This window comes from Gadus morhua, chromosome 1 (assembly GCF_902167405.1).
Source record: "Gadus morhua chromosome 1, gadMor3.0, whole genome shotgun sequence".
Classification (NCBI taxonomy): domain Eukaryota; kingdom Metazoa; phylum Chordata; class Actinopteri; order Gadiformes; family Gadidae; genus Gadus; species Gadus morhua.
This window is the reverse complement of record NC_044048.1, coordinates 14,051,028-14,067,271: the sequence shown is the minus strand read 5'-3', so window position 1 is coordinate 14,067,271 and position 16,244 is coordinate 14,051,028. Positions and strand designations below refer to the sequence as shown.

The window sequence follows — 16,244 nt, the reverse complement described above, 5'->3', positions numbered from 1 at the left end:
ACACACACACACACACACACACACACACACAATGATGTACTGCACTCGTACCAGAACCTACACACACAGTTTTCTCTTTTGACCTCCTGTCCTCTTCCTCCTCCTCCTCCTACTACTCCATCTCCTTGTGAGTCAGTGTGACCGCTGGAAGTACAGAACAAACCAGAACAATCCAAAACCTAAACCCTCCAAATGGCAGCACATGTGATTACCTCGAGTGACCTCAACGTTCATTGGTAGTGGTAGCGGCAGTGGTGGCGTGAGTGTGTGTTTGTGTTTGCCTTCGTGTGCCAATCATTTTAAAGGCAATTCTGTGGGTGCGCACATTAAGTGTGAGTCCGTTCAGATTTGTGTAGTGTGGAGATGAGTTTGGATCTGATGGGTTTATGTTCTTTGTGGATGTGTGTCATATCGGTGGTGGGAAGCAATATCCGCCTTGAAACAGGAGAGAAAATAAGTCACCATTCTCTCTTTCTCTCTCTCTCTCGCCCCCTCTCTCTCCCTCTTTTGGCGTCTGCCAAGACGCCTTTGCCTGGTGCTTTGATAGAGTGTTGAGTTTGTTTGGCCTATCTAACCATGGCCCTGCTGAGAGTTATCCTTTCATACTGAGGCCTTGGTGATGCCAGTGATAATTCCAGCTGAAATTAATGAGAAAGTGTTTCATATGAAAGTGAGAGGGAGAGAGAAGAAGAGAGAGGGAGAGGGCTCAAGATGGAGAGATGGAGAGAAACAGAGTGATAGAAAAATAGAGATCAAAAGGTCTATGACATGTTTTCCCCCTGAACGAAGCATTGCGCGGCAGTGCCGTTGCACGTCGCGACAATTTCACAGCTGGCTAGCCCCAGGTCTTAAGCGGTATTTTCTATATTTTTTTTTTACAATGGAGACACAGCTTGTGACACGCAGCCGAAACACCCAGACTCAGCAACCGTAACCCAATCTGCACACCAAACTCTGCTAATCCCAGCCATTTATTGAGCAGGCTAAATGTGTTAGACACTTACACACACACACACACACACACACACACACACACACACACACACACGCACACACACACACACACACACGCACGCACGCACGCACGCACGCACGCACGCACGCACACACACACACACACACACACACACACACACACACACACACACACACACACACACACACACACACACACACACACACAGTGAGACTGCTGAGAGAACCAGTAATTAAACAACTCTATTCAAATCAAACACGCAATGTTAGATCCAATATCTTCAAACATCAGCCTGTGTGTGTGTGTGTGTGTGTGTGTGTGTGTGTGTGTGTGTGTGTGTGTGTGTGTGTGTGTGTGTGTGTGTGTGTGTGTGTGTGTGTGTGTGTGTGTGTGTGTGTGTGTGTGTGTGTGTTAAGAGCCTGCTGTCTACAAGCAAGCTTACACTGCAGCACAACACAACAACGGTAGTTTTTGTTTATTATGCAAACAAGCCAGAGATCAGTCCATACATTTAAATAAGTACTGATACATGATGTGGGGGGGACGGGGTAGAGGGTGTATACTGGACTCGGGACAAATCTAGCGTGCAGTGCATTTCTGAGACTGTAGGTGGCAGGAGTGTTCAAGCAATGACCATGTGGTTGGCCTTGGTTTGCAGTGAAGTGAGATCCCCCACTTGCACAAGAAGCTGCTCTGGCAAAGAGGCCAATGCTACTCTCTCTCTCTCTCTCTCTCTCTCTCTCTCTCTCTCTCTCTCTCTCTCTCTCTCTCTCTCTCTCTCTCTCTCTCTCTCTCTCTCTGGTTCGACCTCGTGTTTTACTAGGATGTGGTGTGTGTCCGCTATTTGCACGATTTGTTTACGTCGCTTTGAAATATGTTAATAACATGCTGTGCCTTTGAACTGCATGTTTTTCATGGAGGCCTCAGCATCACCGTCCACTCCATCTCTCTCTGTTGATATGCCCTTCCAAGTACACTCTCTCCATCGCTCTCACTCTCTATCGCTCCATCTGTCTCTCTTTCATTCGATGCTCTGTCTTCCTCTTTCCCTCGCCTTCTCTCTCTCTCTTTTATTTCAGTTTGTTTGTCTGCATTCTGCTGAACTGCTTTCATTCTAAAACTGTGTTGAGGGAGAGACGTAGAGACTGAGAGAGTGTTAGAATATAACCCAGCTATTAGTTGGTCAGGTTGCTATTGATCTGTCAATGTGTCTATCTGGAATGTCATTTAAATACTTTGGTGGGGGGGGGGGGGGGGGGGATATGAGCGAAAGACAGAGAACGCTTGAGAGAGAGTGGGAGAGCCCCTGCTATATTGTCCGTCTCTCTTTTCCCCGGGAGAGGGCATGAGAGATGGACCCTCCCATTGTATTGGTGGGTCTCACGGTGTGTCTCTCCCCAGCCCAGAGGTCGGGGCGCCCCATGTATGTGCCGTGTGACACAGAGTACCCGGCCTTCGTCTCCGAGAGAACTATCAAGGAGAACACGGGCAACATCGACTGTGACGGCTGCCTCAAGTATGTTTCACACACACACACACACACACACACACTCGCACGCACACGCACACACACACACACACACACACACACACACACACACACACACACACACACACACACACACACACACACACACACTCGCATGCACACACAAACAAACACACACTCGCACACACACACACACACGCAAACGCACACACACACACACACACTCGCACACACACGTACACACACACACACGCACGCACGCCCACACATAAAATGACAAAATACATTTACAGAAAATTGCTTGTGTTTCATTGTGTCTTGTGTCTTGATAACGACATGCCCCGACCAAATCTACTACTAGATGTAAGAATGAGCTTGCTCTTGTGATCTGATTATGATCTTCAATTGTTCCTAAATCGTCTTTTGTGTGTAAGCAGATTGCTATACGGACCGTTTATCACAAATAACGCATTTAAAAATAAAAAACGACGCACACACAGACAAACCACCAGAGCCGTGAGGCGTCCCCCGTCCCCTGGTGGGGTGACGTAGCGGGCCTTTACAGGGGACAGCGAGAGGTGGAAAAATGGCTTCCTTTAAGGAATGGGAAAATGAGTGTGGTCCCCATTAACAATTTGGGCTTTTCTGTCAGGCAATTGCTGAGTGTTTGCTGGATCCCTGCGATGGGCCCTTCATTGCTCCCAGCTGGTGAACTGCTTGCGACGCTCCAGCTCGTGTGTGTGTGTGTGTGTGTGTGTGTGTGTGTGTGTGTGTGTGTGTGTGTGTGTGTGTGTGTGTGTGTGTGTGTGTGTGTGTGTGTGTGTGTGTGTTTCTTTCTATGTGTGTCTCCTGCTGGCCCACAAGGTCAGTAGGGTAACCACTTGCCTAGGTGCAAGGAGTAAAACTTAGTTTGGGGGCCTCCCCCCGTTCCCATCCCCCCCTTATTGTCAGGCTCTTTGACACACACATGCATAGACACACATCCACATGCAAAATCACAAACGCACAAACACACACACACATCTACATGCGACACACTCAGATTCTATACCTCGTACACTCACAGTTTCTCGCTCTCAATATCTCACACATACACACACCCACAGTCAAGCACACACACATTCAATATCGCATACACACACTCACATGTACACAGTCCCTCATTCACATACACAAACACACACAGGTGTACACACACATGCATACACTTGCGATGCTTTAGGGCAGAAAGGTACGGTTTCTTTTTTAATGGATTTTAGCACTGGGTAAACCAAGGCCTTTTGAGCTCTGATCTGCATGTCAACTTGGGATAAATCATGTTATTTCTAGCACAATGAGTTTGACAGAATGATATGGAGCTTTTTATTTCGGTTGCATGGAATTTTATAGCTCGTATTAGTAATAGTGGATATTGGCGATAAACATCTGTTTTATGTTATGGCCAGACTGAGGCCTTTTCCTCTTATTTTCATTGTGTGTGCGTGTGTGTGTGTGTGTGTGTGTGTGTGTGTGTGTGTGTGTGTGTGTGTGTGTGTGTGTGTGTGTCTGTGTCTGTGTGTGTGTGTGTGTGTGTGTGTGTGTGTGTGTGTGTGTGTGTGTGTGTGTGTCTGTGTCTGTGTCTGTGTCTGTGTCTGTGTCTGTGTCTGTGTCTGTGTGTGTGTGTGTGTGTGTGTGTGTGTGTGTGTATGAGAGAGAGCGAGAGAGAGTGCTTTTGTGCTATACACTGTCGGAAATATATCCTAAGCTCTGGCCTGCTAAACCTCTCTGTACGGTTTATCCACAGTGTCTGCATATATGCGCCGGTATGTGGTATGCGGTAGGTGTGCGTGTGTGTGTGATCGTTCGAGTGTGTGCGTTTGTTCCTGTGTGTGTGTGTGTGTGTGTGTGTGTGTGTGTGTGAGTGTGCGTGTGAGAGAGAGAGAGTGATGGTGAAGGCGAGAGGGAGATTGTCTGTATTCATGCATACTGTCTATACCCATGAGGTCCAGGTCTGAAAGTAAAAATAGAGCAAACGGTACTACACTGAAGTGAAGAATTTCACGTCGGCCTGGTGTCTAAGTGGTCCTATTAACCGATTTAACCCCAATTACTACGCTGATAGTTTCTTTGAAATGCATGGCTATGGTGCGATGTTTCACTAAACAAACAGATCCGGGCATCTGGAAATTCTCAACAAATGGCCCACACATATGTACGTACATAAATAAAAATGAAGCATGTATTCGTTATTGAAGGAAATATGGCTTTGAGGGTCACTATTTACTTTAATGCCAGTTCATAGATAAGGTATTCGTCATAATGTCATGATGATTCATGATGACATTATCACCAATAATAAGTGTAGATCTAAAATAATAACATGATCTTACAACGTAAAATAACCAAAGGGTCACCAAGGGATGTATCCACTACACACTTACCAATCAACTTGTCATAACAATGTCAAGAACGATAGAAATATACATCTCAAAGTCAGTTTATCAACTATGAAGTATTTTGTACCTCAAAGTATGAAACTGTTTCAAATGTCATAATTTCAATCAGTCACTGTAATATGAGTGAACAGTAATTAGTCACTGGCTTTGGAGCCAGGATGGTAAAAATAATTCACACATTACATTTGTTTGAGGTTACACAAGGAAATCAATTTGCTTAATGCTTAATGCACACCTTGATGACATTATAGCAAAAATATATTGTTCTCTCGATTTTAATAGGAATTATATAATTATATATACTTTTAAACTTGCAACAATGATTGCAATTTTTTTTAGTTTATTTATAAGCATTATTATAATTGATAGGAATTTGCAGTTATAATGCATGTTTTATTTGTATTAATTTATTGAATGCTTTTTATGTTTAAATGCAATACACAATTAGTCAATATGAACAACCACTATTTTCAGTTCAACATAATAATAAATTATTCATGTTCTTCTCATTGCGGTAATTTTATAAATTGTAGTTGATTTCTACAATTGAGAATTTAATACTAGCAATCATAGACAAAATAGTTTTACATAAGCCCCGGCCCAAACATCTAATCCAGAGCCACTCATAATGAATGAATAATAGTTCAAAGCTGTTTAGAATGTACACCTTATTGGTTGCAACAATAATAATGCAATTCATATGCATAAAATGTAGCTTTGAAGTTTCAACACATTCCATCTTAATATTAACATAATTCTACACACAGAATGGCAGCAGATCAATCGTATTGTAAGATTAAATGGTTTGGAATTGTCCAACAATATAAATGTCCCGAAATTTGTTCATCTGGAATTGTAACAGGAATATAGTCAAAGAAGTGAAGAAATGTAATAAATCTCCACAATTCATCACAAAACATATCAACAGTCGCGACTCCTTGCAATCATAGATATTCAGCAGATACAGTTGATCAAACAAATTGTTTGCAATCAGTTCAGTTAAATGCAGACCAGCAGGCAGCTGGTGTGCCTGCGAGAAATTGGTGTCCTAGTTTTCCTTTGTGACAGGCCAGCGCTGAAAGCCAGTCCTAATTTGATCTGAAACGTTCTGGGTTCTGACATGTGTTGGTCAGAAGACCAAACCTTCCAAACTGTAAACATGTTTAAAAACACTTTATCCCTTTTGAGTGCGTGTGTGCATATTTTGGTTTCTTCGTGTGTGTGTGTGTGTGTGTGTGTGTCTGTGTGTGTGTGTGTGTGTGTGTGTGTGTGTGTGTGTGTGTGTGTGTGTGTGTGTGTGTGTGTGTGTGTGTGTGTGTGTGTGTGTGTGTGTGTGTGTGTGTGTGTGTCTGTGTGTATGGTGTGTGCGCACATGTGTTTCTGTATTTGTGTGCTTGTCTCTCTCTGTACTATACTATGTCTCTATGATGCTTGCATACATGCACATGTGTGTGTGTCTCTCTGAAATATGTGTGTGTGTGTGTGTGTGTGTGTGTCTCTCTGTACTGTGTGTGTGTGTGTGTGTGTGTGTGTGTGTGTGTGTGTGTGTGTGTGTGTGTGTGTGTGTGTGTGTGTGTGTGTGTGTGTGTGTGTGTGTGTGTATGCGTGTGTCTTTGGGTTTCTCTGTACTGTGTGTGTGTGTGTGCGTGTGTGCAGCTCTGTACTTTGTGGTAATGTGTTTGTGTGTGTGTGTGTGTGTGTCTGAGTGTGGGTGTGTGTGTGAGCTTCTCTTTGTACTGTGTGTGTCTGTGTGTATGTGTGTGTGCTTCTCAGTACTGTGTGTGTGTGTTCGTGTGCATCACTGTACTGTGTGTGTATGTGTGTGTTTCTGGGGGTGTGAGCTTCTCTCTGTACTGTGTGTGTGTGTGTCTGTGTCTGTGTGTGTATGTGTGTGTGCATCTCAGCACTGTATGTGTGTGTGTGTGTGTGTGTGTGTGTGTGTGTGCATGTGTGTGTGCGTGTGCGTGTGAGCCCCTCTCTGCACTGCGAGCGTGCACGCTGGGGCGCATGCCTTGCTATTTGTCTATGTGGTCCGCTTCCCAAGGCTAGCAGCTGGGCTGTCAGGATGTGTTTAAGTCTCTTCTCCAGGAACACTTGTTCTGGTTCCCATCAGGCTGCCTGGGCCCGCTCGGCACCACGCGAGGGAGACCCAGGGATTATCCAACATCAGGAACATTGAAGCGCGTCCTGATTGGCGCAGGCTCAACCTATTGGGCGCCTTTGTTACACTTTGGGCTTGGTTGGTCATGGTTAGCGTGTGGTTAGCACGCATTAGCACGGTGTGCGGTGCTAGCCAGCGGTCTCTGGAGCCGCGCCCTGATGGGATGATGTCACACACAGCGCTGTGCGAGTTTTATTCATTGAAATTGTTGGTATCTCATGCCTTTGCTCTTAAGGAATATGCTACACAAACGACAGGATATGACACATACTATGGGCGCTACATTACATGCATATCCCAAAAACACACACACACATGTACGCAAACACACAGACACAAACAAGCACTCTCGAACATTGTTGTTTGAAAAGGTGCTTTATAAATAATTGTTTTAACTTGTTTCATACATTTTGAACCTGTGAAACACAGATACCAATACAATATAAGTACAAGTCCACCCTTGTAACAACCTCCCAGGAACACATGTGAAGAACATGTGCAGAGTATATCCCTGCTGACGGACAGAACCTCTCCTGTGGTGCTGCTTTGACTGCGTGGCGGCGGGACGTCGGAGACGGCTGCGTGTGTGTGTGTGTGTGAGTGTGTGTTCTGTTCTCTCAGGCGTCGCCTCGGGGCCCCTTTGGGCCCCTGTGGGCCCCTGTGGGCCCCTGTCCTTCCATCAGTGGACAGGTCCGCTCTGACGCCGTCCGTGGCGCTTAATCCGTACACGGGTGCGCACCTGTGCATGGGTATCTGCACGCCTCCACATGTGTGTCTGAAATGTGCCTCGCTGTCAGAGACAGACCCTTAAATCACCGCCGCCACCGCTGGGCTGAGAGAGAGAGGGAGAGAGAGAGAGAGAGAGAGAGAGAGAGAGAGAGAGAGAGAGAGAGAGAGAGAGAGAGAGAGAGAGAGGAGAACCATGAGACGAGGGCAGAGAGAGAGAGAGAGAGAGAGAGGAGTGAGTGATATAGAGAACCATGAGACGAGGGCAGAGAGAGAGAGAGGGATCATCTTTACAGTCGCTCCTCTTCAGAAAGCGTACGCTGGGTCGTAAATCAGTCAGGCAGGGGGGCCGTGGGGGAGGAAGGGGGAGGGTGGGGGGTGAGGGAGGGGGTCGGGCCTGGGCTCTCAAGCCTGTAGAGCAGCAGCAGTCCAGGGGAAAGTCTGTGGAGCGCGAGCATTTGTGTCTCTCTGGAGTGTTTTACATTCAGCAACACTTCATGCTTCGTTCTCTCCCTGGAAGCGCTGGAAAGATACTGGAATGATGGAAGAAAAACAAGAGCCAACGCAGACAAAATAATGGCCACACATGTAAATCCTGTGGTTGCCTGCTTGTGTGTGTGTGTGTGTGTGTGTGTGTGTGTGTGTGTGTGTGTGTGTGTGTGTGTGTGTGTGTGTGTGTGTGTGTGTGTGTGTGTGTGTGTGTGTGTGTGTGTGTGTGTGCGTTTCTCTGTGCATGTCTACGTGGGTGTCTTTATGTGTGTGCCTGTGCGGGTGTGTTTATGCGTGCGTGTACGTCTGTGCTCACGGTTGTGTAAACGGGTGTGTCTGTGTCTCCTCTTTTGCCGGCGTGTTTATTGACAGCTGGTGATGGGTTGCGCAGAAGTGTGCCCTCTTCTTGACACGCATCCAGTGCAGTCTTTTAATGTCTCTCCCTGTAGTGGAGGAATGTGACTATTCATAAAACACATCCACTGACATCACCGACCCCCCCCCCCTCCAGTCTCTTCGTCTCCTCACTCTAGACACACCCTCCCCAGCTACGCACACCCTAGTATACTCCCCCTCTGTCCCCTACCACACACATACACACACACACATACACGACCGCACACATAGACTCCCCCTCTCCCCACTACCACACACACACACAGACACACACAGACACAAATGATCCCTTCCCCACAAACACACACAGACACACACATACACATTCACTCCCCCTCTGTCCCCTCCCACACACACACACACACGCACACACACACACACACACACACACACACACACACACACACACACACACACACACACACACACACACACACACACACACACACACACACACACACACACACACACACACACACACACATACACACAAAAAGGCACCGGACCAAAAACACGGCCATTCTCCTCACTGTGTGTTTTCGTCTGTGACTGGCAGGTCCTTTGTGGTGCAGCAGATCCCCAGCAGCAACCTCTTCATGGTGGTGGTGGACAACAAGTGTGACTGCAGCATGGTGGAGCAGATCACCATGGACCCCGTGGAGATCATCTATATCCTTCAGCGGGGGTTTGGGGGAGGGGAGGGGCGGGAGGGGGAAGAGTGTGGGAGGGCGTTGGGGGGTTTGGGAGTTGGGGGGTTTGGGGGGAGGTGTTAGTCAAGGGGAGGGGAAGGAGGGAGAGGAGAGGTCGGAGAAAACATAACCAGGAGGGCTTCTTGGTCTGGGATCCGGGCAGTCACCGGCAGAGAGCAGGTTCATTCTCGGGGAGTTAGCTTGCCCTCTACCCCTTTTGTTGGATGAAAGCCTTCGGTGAAAATGTATGGAGGGGACTAGATCTGAGGGCCATACTTTGAAAACAATGCTCTACCAGATGTGTGTGTGTGTGTGTGTGTGTGTGTGAGTGTGTGTTTGTGCGTGTGCGTGTGCATGTGAGTGTGAGTGTGTGTGTGTGTGTGTTTGTGCGTGTGCGTGCGTGTGAGTGTGTGTGCGTGCCTGCCTGCGGGTGTGCATGTGTGTGTGTGTGTGTGTGTGTGTTTGTGGGTCTCAGAGAAGGACAGACAGACGGTTTGTTTCACAACAGCCTTAAGTTAGGAGGGACCCCTGATCAATAGCAGACCCGGTACCGAGGGGAGCAGGGCTGTAGAAACGTCTCCAGTCACCACGGGTCTGGAACCCAGAGCCGGAGCACTCCTAATTCCTCTGAGATCACGCTCCAACGGCCTCGCTGTTTATAGACGCCGACCAACTGTTTGTGAAGTGCCCCGACTGTAGAATTAAGTCTGCTCTCTGGGGTTGCCATGGTGCCCAATAAAATACATTCTAACATGGCTTAGCGCGGGGCTTTATTTCGGCCCTCACCGTGTGCTGAGCACAGAAATATCCTTTCCTCGAAATGAGGGGACATTCTTCTGCGGTTGCGCTGAAAAACATGCACTCCTTTCCATGATAAACACGGCAGAGTAAACCTCCGCCGGGGTAAAGGGTTTGTGCTCTGAGGTGGGGGGCCGGGGGGGACGCTGTCTCCGTTCAGACCCTTGACTTCGACTGCACATAATGAATCTCTCAAGTGCGAGAGGCTCAAGTTCCAGAAGGACAGAAGGCGCCCGGATACCTGTCACCCGTTCCACCCGGAGGTGACCGCCACCACACACACGCACACACACACACACGCACGCACACACGCGCACACACATACACACATGCGCACTAGGGCTGTAACGATACACAAACTCACGATTCGGTTTGTATCACGATTTTTGACCCACGGTTCGATACATCCCACGATTTTTTGAAATTTAAAAAGCATTTTATTTAAACAACACTTATATACCAATTAACTTAATGTAACATTTAATAACAAATAATTTGGAACACTGAACAGATTTGAACAGAAAGAATACTATTAAAGTATAGCTAAATGAATAAAGAAATAACGTGTGGGAGGATGCTTTTTTCAACTGTTTGGTTGGTTTAGTCAAATATCCTTATTAGCACTTCTTATTAGGCTATGTAGCTTAAATAATGACATAATCAGGCCGTATAGAATGCAACATGTTTAATAGCCTAACTTTCAATAGATGGAGAAAAACCTGAATGTCATGAACGTTGCAATAACGAGGCGTTACGAGTAGCATATGTGTGTGCGCCAGAATGGCAATGTGCGTATGCGTGTGTGAGTGACGTCAGCGAGTGAGTGGACGAGCGAGGAGAGCGAGCGGTAGCGCGTGTGTCTAGTGAAGAAGCGAACGAGTCCGGTAGAATAAAGTACCCATCCTGTCAATAATCGGTGGCCGCTTCATTCCGACCTATAAGCAGACAAACTGCCAGTCAAATCACACAAAACACTAGAGACAGGATCACACAGGCCCCCTCTGGATAAATGTCGTTCATATCGCATATGAGCACTTCGACGGCTGTGGAGAAATGCGATCCTCCGTAGCGACGGAGGATTGCAGTCGCATACTTACGGCATCGATAGGAGGGGGCGCTGTCAGCAGACTATTATTTAGACAAATTATTAGCAAATTTCAATCGGACAATTTGACTGCAGAGTTAGAAAGGGCGTATCGCGCTTCTGCCTTCTCACACCGCGAGACAGGTTCGTGGCTTTGAGTATCGCGATTTTCGGTTTGATACGCGTATCGTTACAGCCCTAATGCGCACACACACACACTCCTTACCTCAGGAGAACATTGTGTGATACTATGTTCGTTTATTCTCTCAAACTCCTTATTATTCACTGTATATGGATCCCACTCACTTTTTTCCTGTGTGTGTGTGTGTGTGTGTGTGTGTGTGTGTGTGTGTGTGTGTGTGTGTGTGTGTGTGTGTGTGTGTGTGTGTGTGTGTGTGTGTGTGTGTGTGTCTGCAGGAGAACTCCATGGAGTGCGGGGGCGCCTGGGGTCTCACCCCGTCGCTCGCGGCAACGCTGCTCTGCCTCCTCCTGCCTCTGTTCCCTAGGTGACCGGGGATGAGCACGGCCACCACCCACACCAGCCCCACTCCCATCCGGAGCGTGACTTGGATCGACCTGGCTCCGCATGCAAAAAAGCCCTGACGTCCCCCCCCTCCCCCCCCCCCCCCCCCGCCCCCGTCCCCCCCCCCACACACCACCACCTCCACCAAGGCCCCCCCCCCCCCCCTTTCTAAATGTGTGTCCCGTTTCTGCGTATCTCCCAAGCCCCCTCAGCCCTGAGGCATCGGGTAAGGCTAGGCACTTCTCCCCAAGGGGGCTTCCCCCCTTCTCCATAGGTTTAGCTCTATGACATCTGTGTGAGTCATCATCAATATGGTGCTTTTGCAATAATGAAGTAATGTTACTTTTTTGCCATGATTTGTTCATTGTTTACTTGTCCTTTTTTTGTGTGGGGGGGTTGGGGGCGCATGGATGGGATTTCCAGACATGTTGTTTTTGTTCATGCTAGCAGTACACTTACTAGGGTGCTCCCACGTGTTCCTTCCCCATGTCAGGTAGGAAGCTAGGGGCCAACGGTTGAGCTTTGAACCCTGCTTGAACCCCTAAACCAGGGGGGGGGGGGGGGGTTTGGGGTGGGGGGGTCATTGCCTAACACAGAGAGAAGGATCACACACATCACAACCCCTTACCAAGCGCCGTCTACCTCTGACGGAGAAAATTATTCTGAAGATTTAAAAATGATATGGCAGATGAAGACGAATACATGTGACTTGGGGGTTATAATGATATGTTTGTTGACCGATCATCTGTTTGTTCGGTCTTGTTCGGGGGGGGAAGGGGCGGGGTGGATATACATGACAATGAATAAGAAAAAAAAAGATGTGTATATAGAAATAAAGTTTTATTTATGATTTGCAAGTGATACCCATAAACTGTGACTTTGAGACGTAGAGTCCTCCGACGTTGAGTGGTTGTTGATATTTGAGCTTTGCCTTATTGGAAGACATTGGTCCTGTTTGTGTACTTTTTTGGAATAAAACAATGTTTAAGAAATAGACCCGAGTCATGGTCCGTGGCGTTGACAGAAAGTGAAACTAGAGGCAGCGGAACATCTAAATTTAGCGTCAGATCGCATCCCTACGGGTCGGCCTGCCGCTGGCGGCGCTACACACTGATTAATCGAGGTGGTCTCGGTGGATGTCCTGTGGATAGGACTTGGCTGGCCCCTTGCATTTCGCACAAAATGAAGATGTAGAAGGCCTTCCTTAATTCCCGCGAAATGGTGGGTGGACACAAGTGTGTGTTTGCATGGAGGTTTGCATATTTGTGTTTCCACATGTCTGTGTGTATCGTTTCCCCTCTTCTGTCACTCATGCAACTCTCTTCGCCAAGAGCCCATCGCCCTAGCCCCACCCACACACACACAGACACACACACACACACACACACACACACACACACACACACACACACACACACACACACACACACACACACACACACACACACACACACACACACACACACACACAAAGAAAGACAATGTGAACCATGACAGCCAAAATTTGAAGGCCAACCACAACAAGCATCTGTATTTATTTAAGAAATCCATATAAACAAAACCTTCAGCTTGGTCTTGACAAACACACAAAAACCATGCTGCTATACACACGCACAACATATTCATCCACACACACACACACTCACACAGACACACACAGACACACTGAGGAGCAGTGTCCCGATGCCCTGTCTCCAAGGCCAAACTCCTGTCCTCCCTTCTGGGTGTGCGTGCAGCGGGCTCGTGAAGGATGGTAAACAGTGAGGAAGAGAAGAATGATCCAGAGATCTTGTCTTTCGCTGCTCGCACCGCCGTGCTCCCAGAACGATCCAACAGGGCACCTTGTGATCCACAACGAAAAGGGGTCACGGCGTTTTCCATCCAGTGTTTCGGTTCCCGTTTTGCGTTGTGTTGCGTTGGCCGGTGTCGTGCCGTCTCGGCTCTGCTGCTCTCGTTTCACTTTAAACCCGAGGACGGGTTTCGCTCTCACGGTTCAGTTTGATCTGTTTTCCGCCCGGCACTGTTCTTCATTTCTCGCTTTGGTTCAAAGAGTGGCTGGCTGCTCTGCGTGTGTCATTTATCATGTGTAAATGGAGCTAGAGTTGTTTTGTATCAACACAAGGCCCATCCGGTCTCCAAGCCCTGTTTGGCACATGACAGATGGAGAGAGCAAGGAGAGTGTTTAATAAGAGACCAAGAGGTAAACATTAAAGGAGAAGAACAAAATGTGTGTCTTTTTTTTTCAACGGGGGTGGTTGTGAGGCCAGCGACGCTGCTTCCATTCACAAGATCTGCTCTGGATTCCTCGTGTTTATAGAATTCCTCTTTCAACTCACCGGGGTGAACGGCATCGAGTTGGCCTATACACAGGTGCTCTAGACAGGCATGGATATTGCAAACTTCTGCTCACCTTCTCTATTGATTGATTTTTGCAACTTTATTATTGCCTCCGAATGGGGGCCATGATTTTGGATTAATAAATGTTAACCTTACCAAGTGAACAGGAACACACATTCAATTGGTATTGGATACTATGAATGACAACCAATTCAAAAGAAACACAAAACCTTTGGCCCATAAAAGAAATATCCGTTACTCTTCGAGAGATGGGCTAACATTATGACTGTCCTCTGTCCGGCATTCAACTGAACATCCATAAGGTGAATCTTTCATGCACATAATCAAAAGTATTGTTCTCTGGATGTGTGGCCGTTCGCATTCCGTCCCATGGATCCCTTGAGTCCAACTGTTGGTGTCGTGGAGGAAGCCCCCTGACAGAGAGAGAGGAGAGAGAGAGGGAGAGAGAGAGAGAGTCCCTGACCACCGGGAGAGCCCACGGGTCCAGACCGTCCATCCATCAGAACCCCGGCCTCGCGCTCCTTCTCTGGGAACATCCCTTCGTAAATACAACTCCAAACAAGTCACACGTTTAATTAGAGACAAGACTTATTCAGTGTTATCTCCTGAATGCGGGGTTGCACATGCCTTCACACAGTACAGAGGCAGAGCTGGGGGGCGTGGCGCTGGGAGGGGCCTTGTGGTGTTACCTCCGATGGAGTGGATCACATGGGGCGGTTTGGGCTCTGAGGACCGCAGATATGTTTGAGTTGAAATGATTCTGAACAGCTGAGCCGCACCAGGGCCACACACAGAGCCGGCGACCACAACACGCCACAGCTAAGGGATCAGTCTGGGGAAAAAGACGCACACACACCTACACGCACACACACACACACACACACACACACACACACAAACACATGAACACACACAGGAGAAGCTGCTGCTTTTCTCAAGGAATGTATTCTAAGCTCCCTCTCACTGTGTTTTCATGTATGTTAGTCTTGTGTATTCGTGCTCGGTGTGTTTGGGTGTTTGTGTGTGTCTTGTGAAAAGAACAGGATGGAATGTAAAGTACTAATGAATACATTTTTGATGAGGCATGAGAAAGTGAACGTCGCTGGCCGAAGATGTCTTTTGTGCTTCTCGTCGTCAGTGTTACTTTTTCTATACATGGTGTTATCGTTTTGTTGGTCTCTCAATGTGTGTCCCTATCTCGTCCATTGTAGTCCGAGCTAGGAGAGAACCTTCCATGGAGCGGACCGTAGACTGCCAGCATGGCAGATGTTATGCAGTGTACAGCTAGGTAGATGCAAATAATTCCAGAGAATGTGCATTTGTGTTGCAACTCTCACTCTCTGACTTCTGACTCACTTTCTCTCACATTCACGCCTGTCTCTCTGTCTCTCAACCCCTCTCTTGCTATCTCTCTCTCTCTCTCTCTCTCTCTCTCTCTCTCTCTCTCTCTCTCTCTCTCTCTCTCTCTCTCGCACACACACACACACACATACACACATACAGAGTACATCTAAGAGGAAAATTGAACTAAACCCCAAAGACAAATTTGCTCCTGCTGGCGCCAAGAGACACACTGCTGCCAAGGTTGAGAGGTGCCAGCTGAAAACACACAAATACACACACACACACACGCGCGCGCGCACGCGAGCACACACACACACGCACACACACACACACACACACACACACACACACACACACACACACACACACACACACACACACACACACACACACAACCATGCATAGGTAGAAGGCCTTGAGTACTTTTAGACCCCTTGCTGAGTCTGAGGACCTGACAACCAGCTGTACCAATAGTGTATGCATGTGCGTGTGAGTGCATGTGTGCAAGTTTATTTAAATGTATGTGTGTCTACAAATGTGTGTGTGTGTGTGTGTGTGTGTGTGTGTGTGTGTGTGTGTGTGCGTGTGTGTGTGTGTGTGTGTGTGTGCGTGTGTGTGTGTGTGTGTGTGTGTGTGTGTGTGTGTGTGTGTGTGTGTGTGTGTGTGTGTGTGTGTGTATGTGTGTGTGTGTGTGTGTGCGTGCGTGTGTGTGGTGTGTGTGAGAGAGAGTGCGTTCACACACTTGATCTTGCACATAAAACTGGGAAAGGGGGTAA

The 16,244-nt window shown here is 47.7% G+C and overlaps 1 protein-coding gene across 1 annotated transcript in view; it reads left to right on the top strand.

Annotated features, from left to right (window-relative positions):
* Positions 1-11,875, top strand: part of cacna2d3a (calcium channel, voltage-dependent, alpha 2/delta subunit 3a) — a 131,071-nt gene extending 119,196 nt beyond the window's left edge. Inside the window, 4 exon segments of the mRNA XM_030361268.1 lie at positions 2,378-2,492; positions 9,229-9,341; positions 10,340-10,422; positions 11,661-11,875. Coding sequence (XP_030217128.1) covers positions 2,378-2,492; positions 9,229-9,341; positions 10,340-10,422; positions 11,661-11,753 — 404 coding nt within the window. The 3' untranslated portion in view covers positions 11,754-11,875.
* Positions 11,876-16,244: the final 4,369 nt, after the last annotated feature.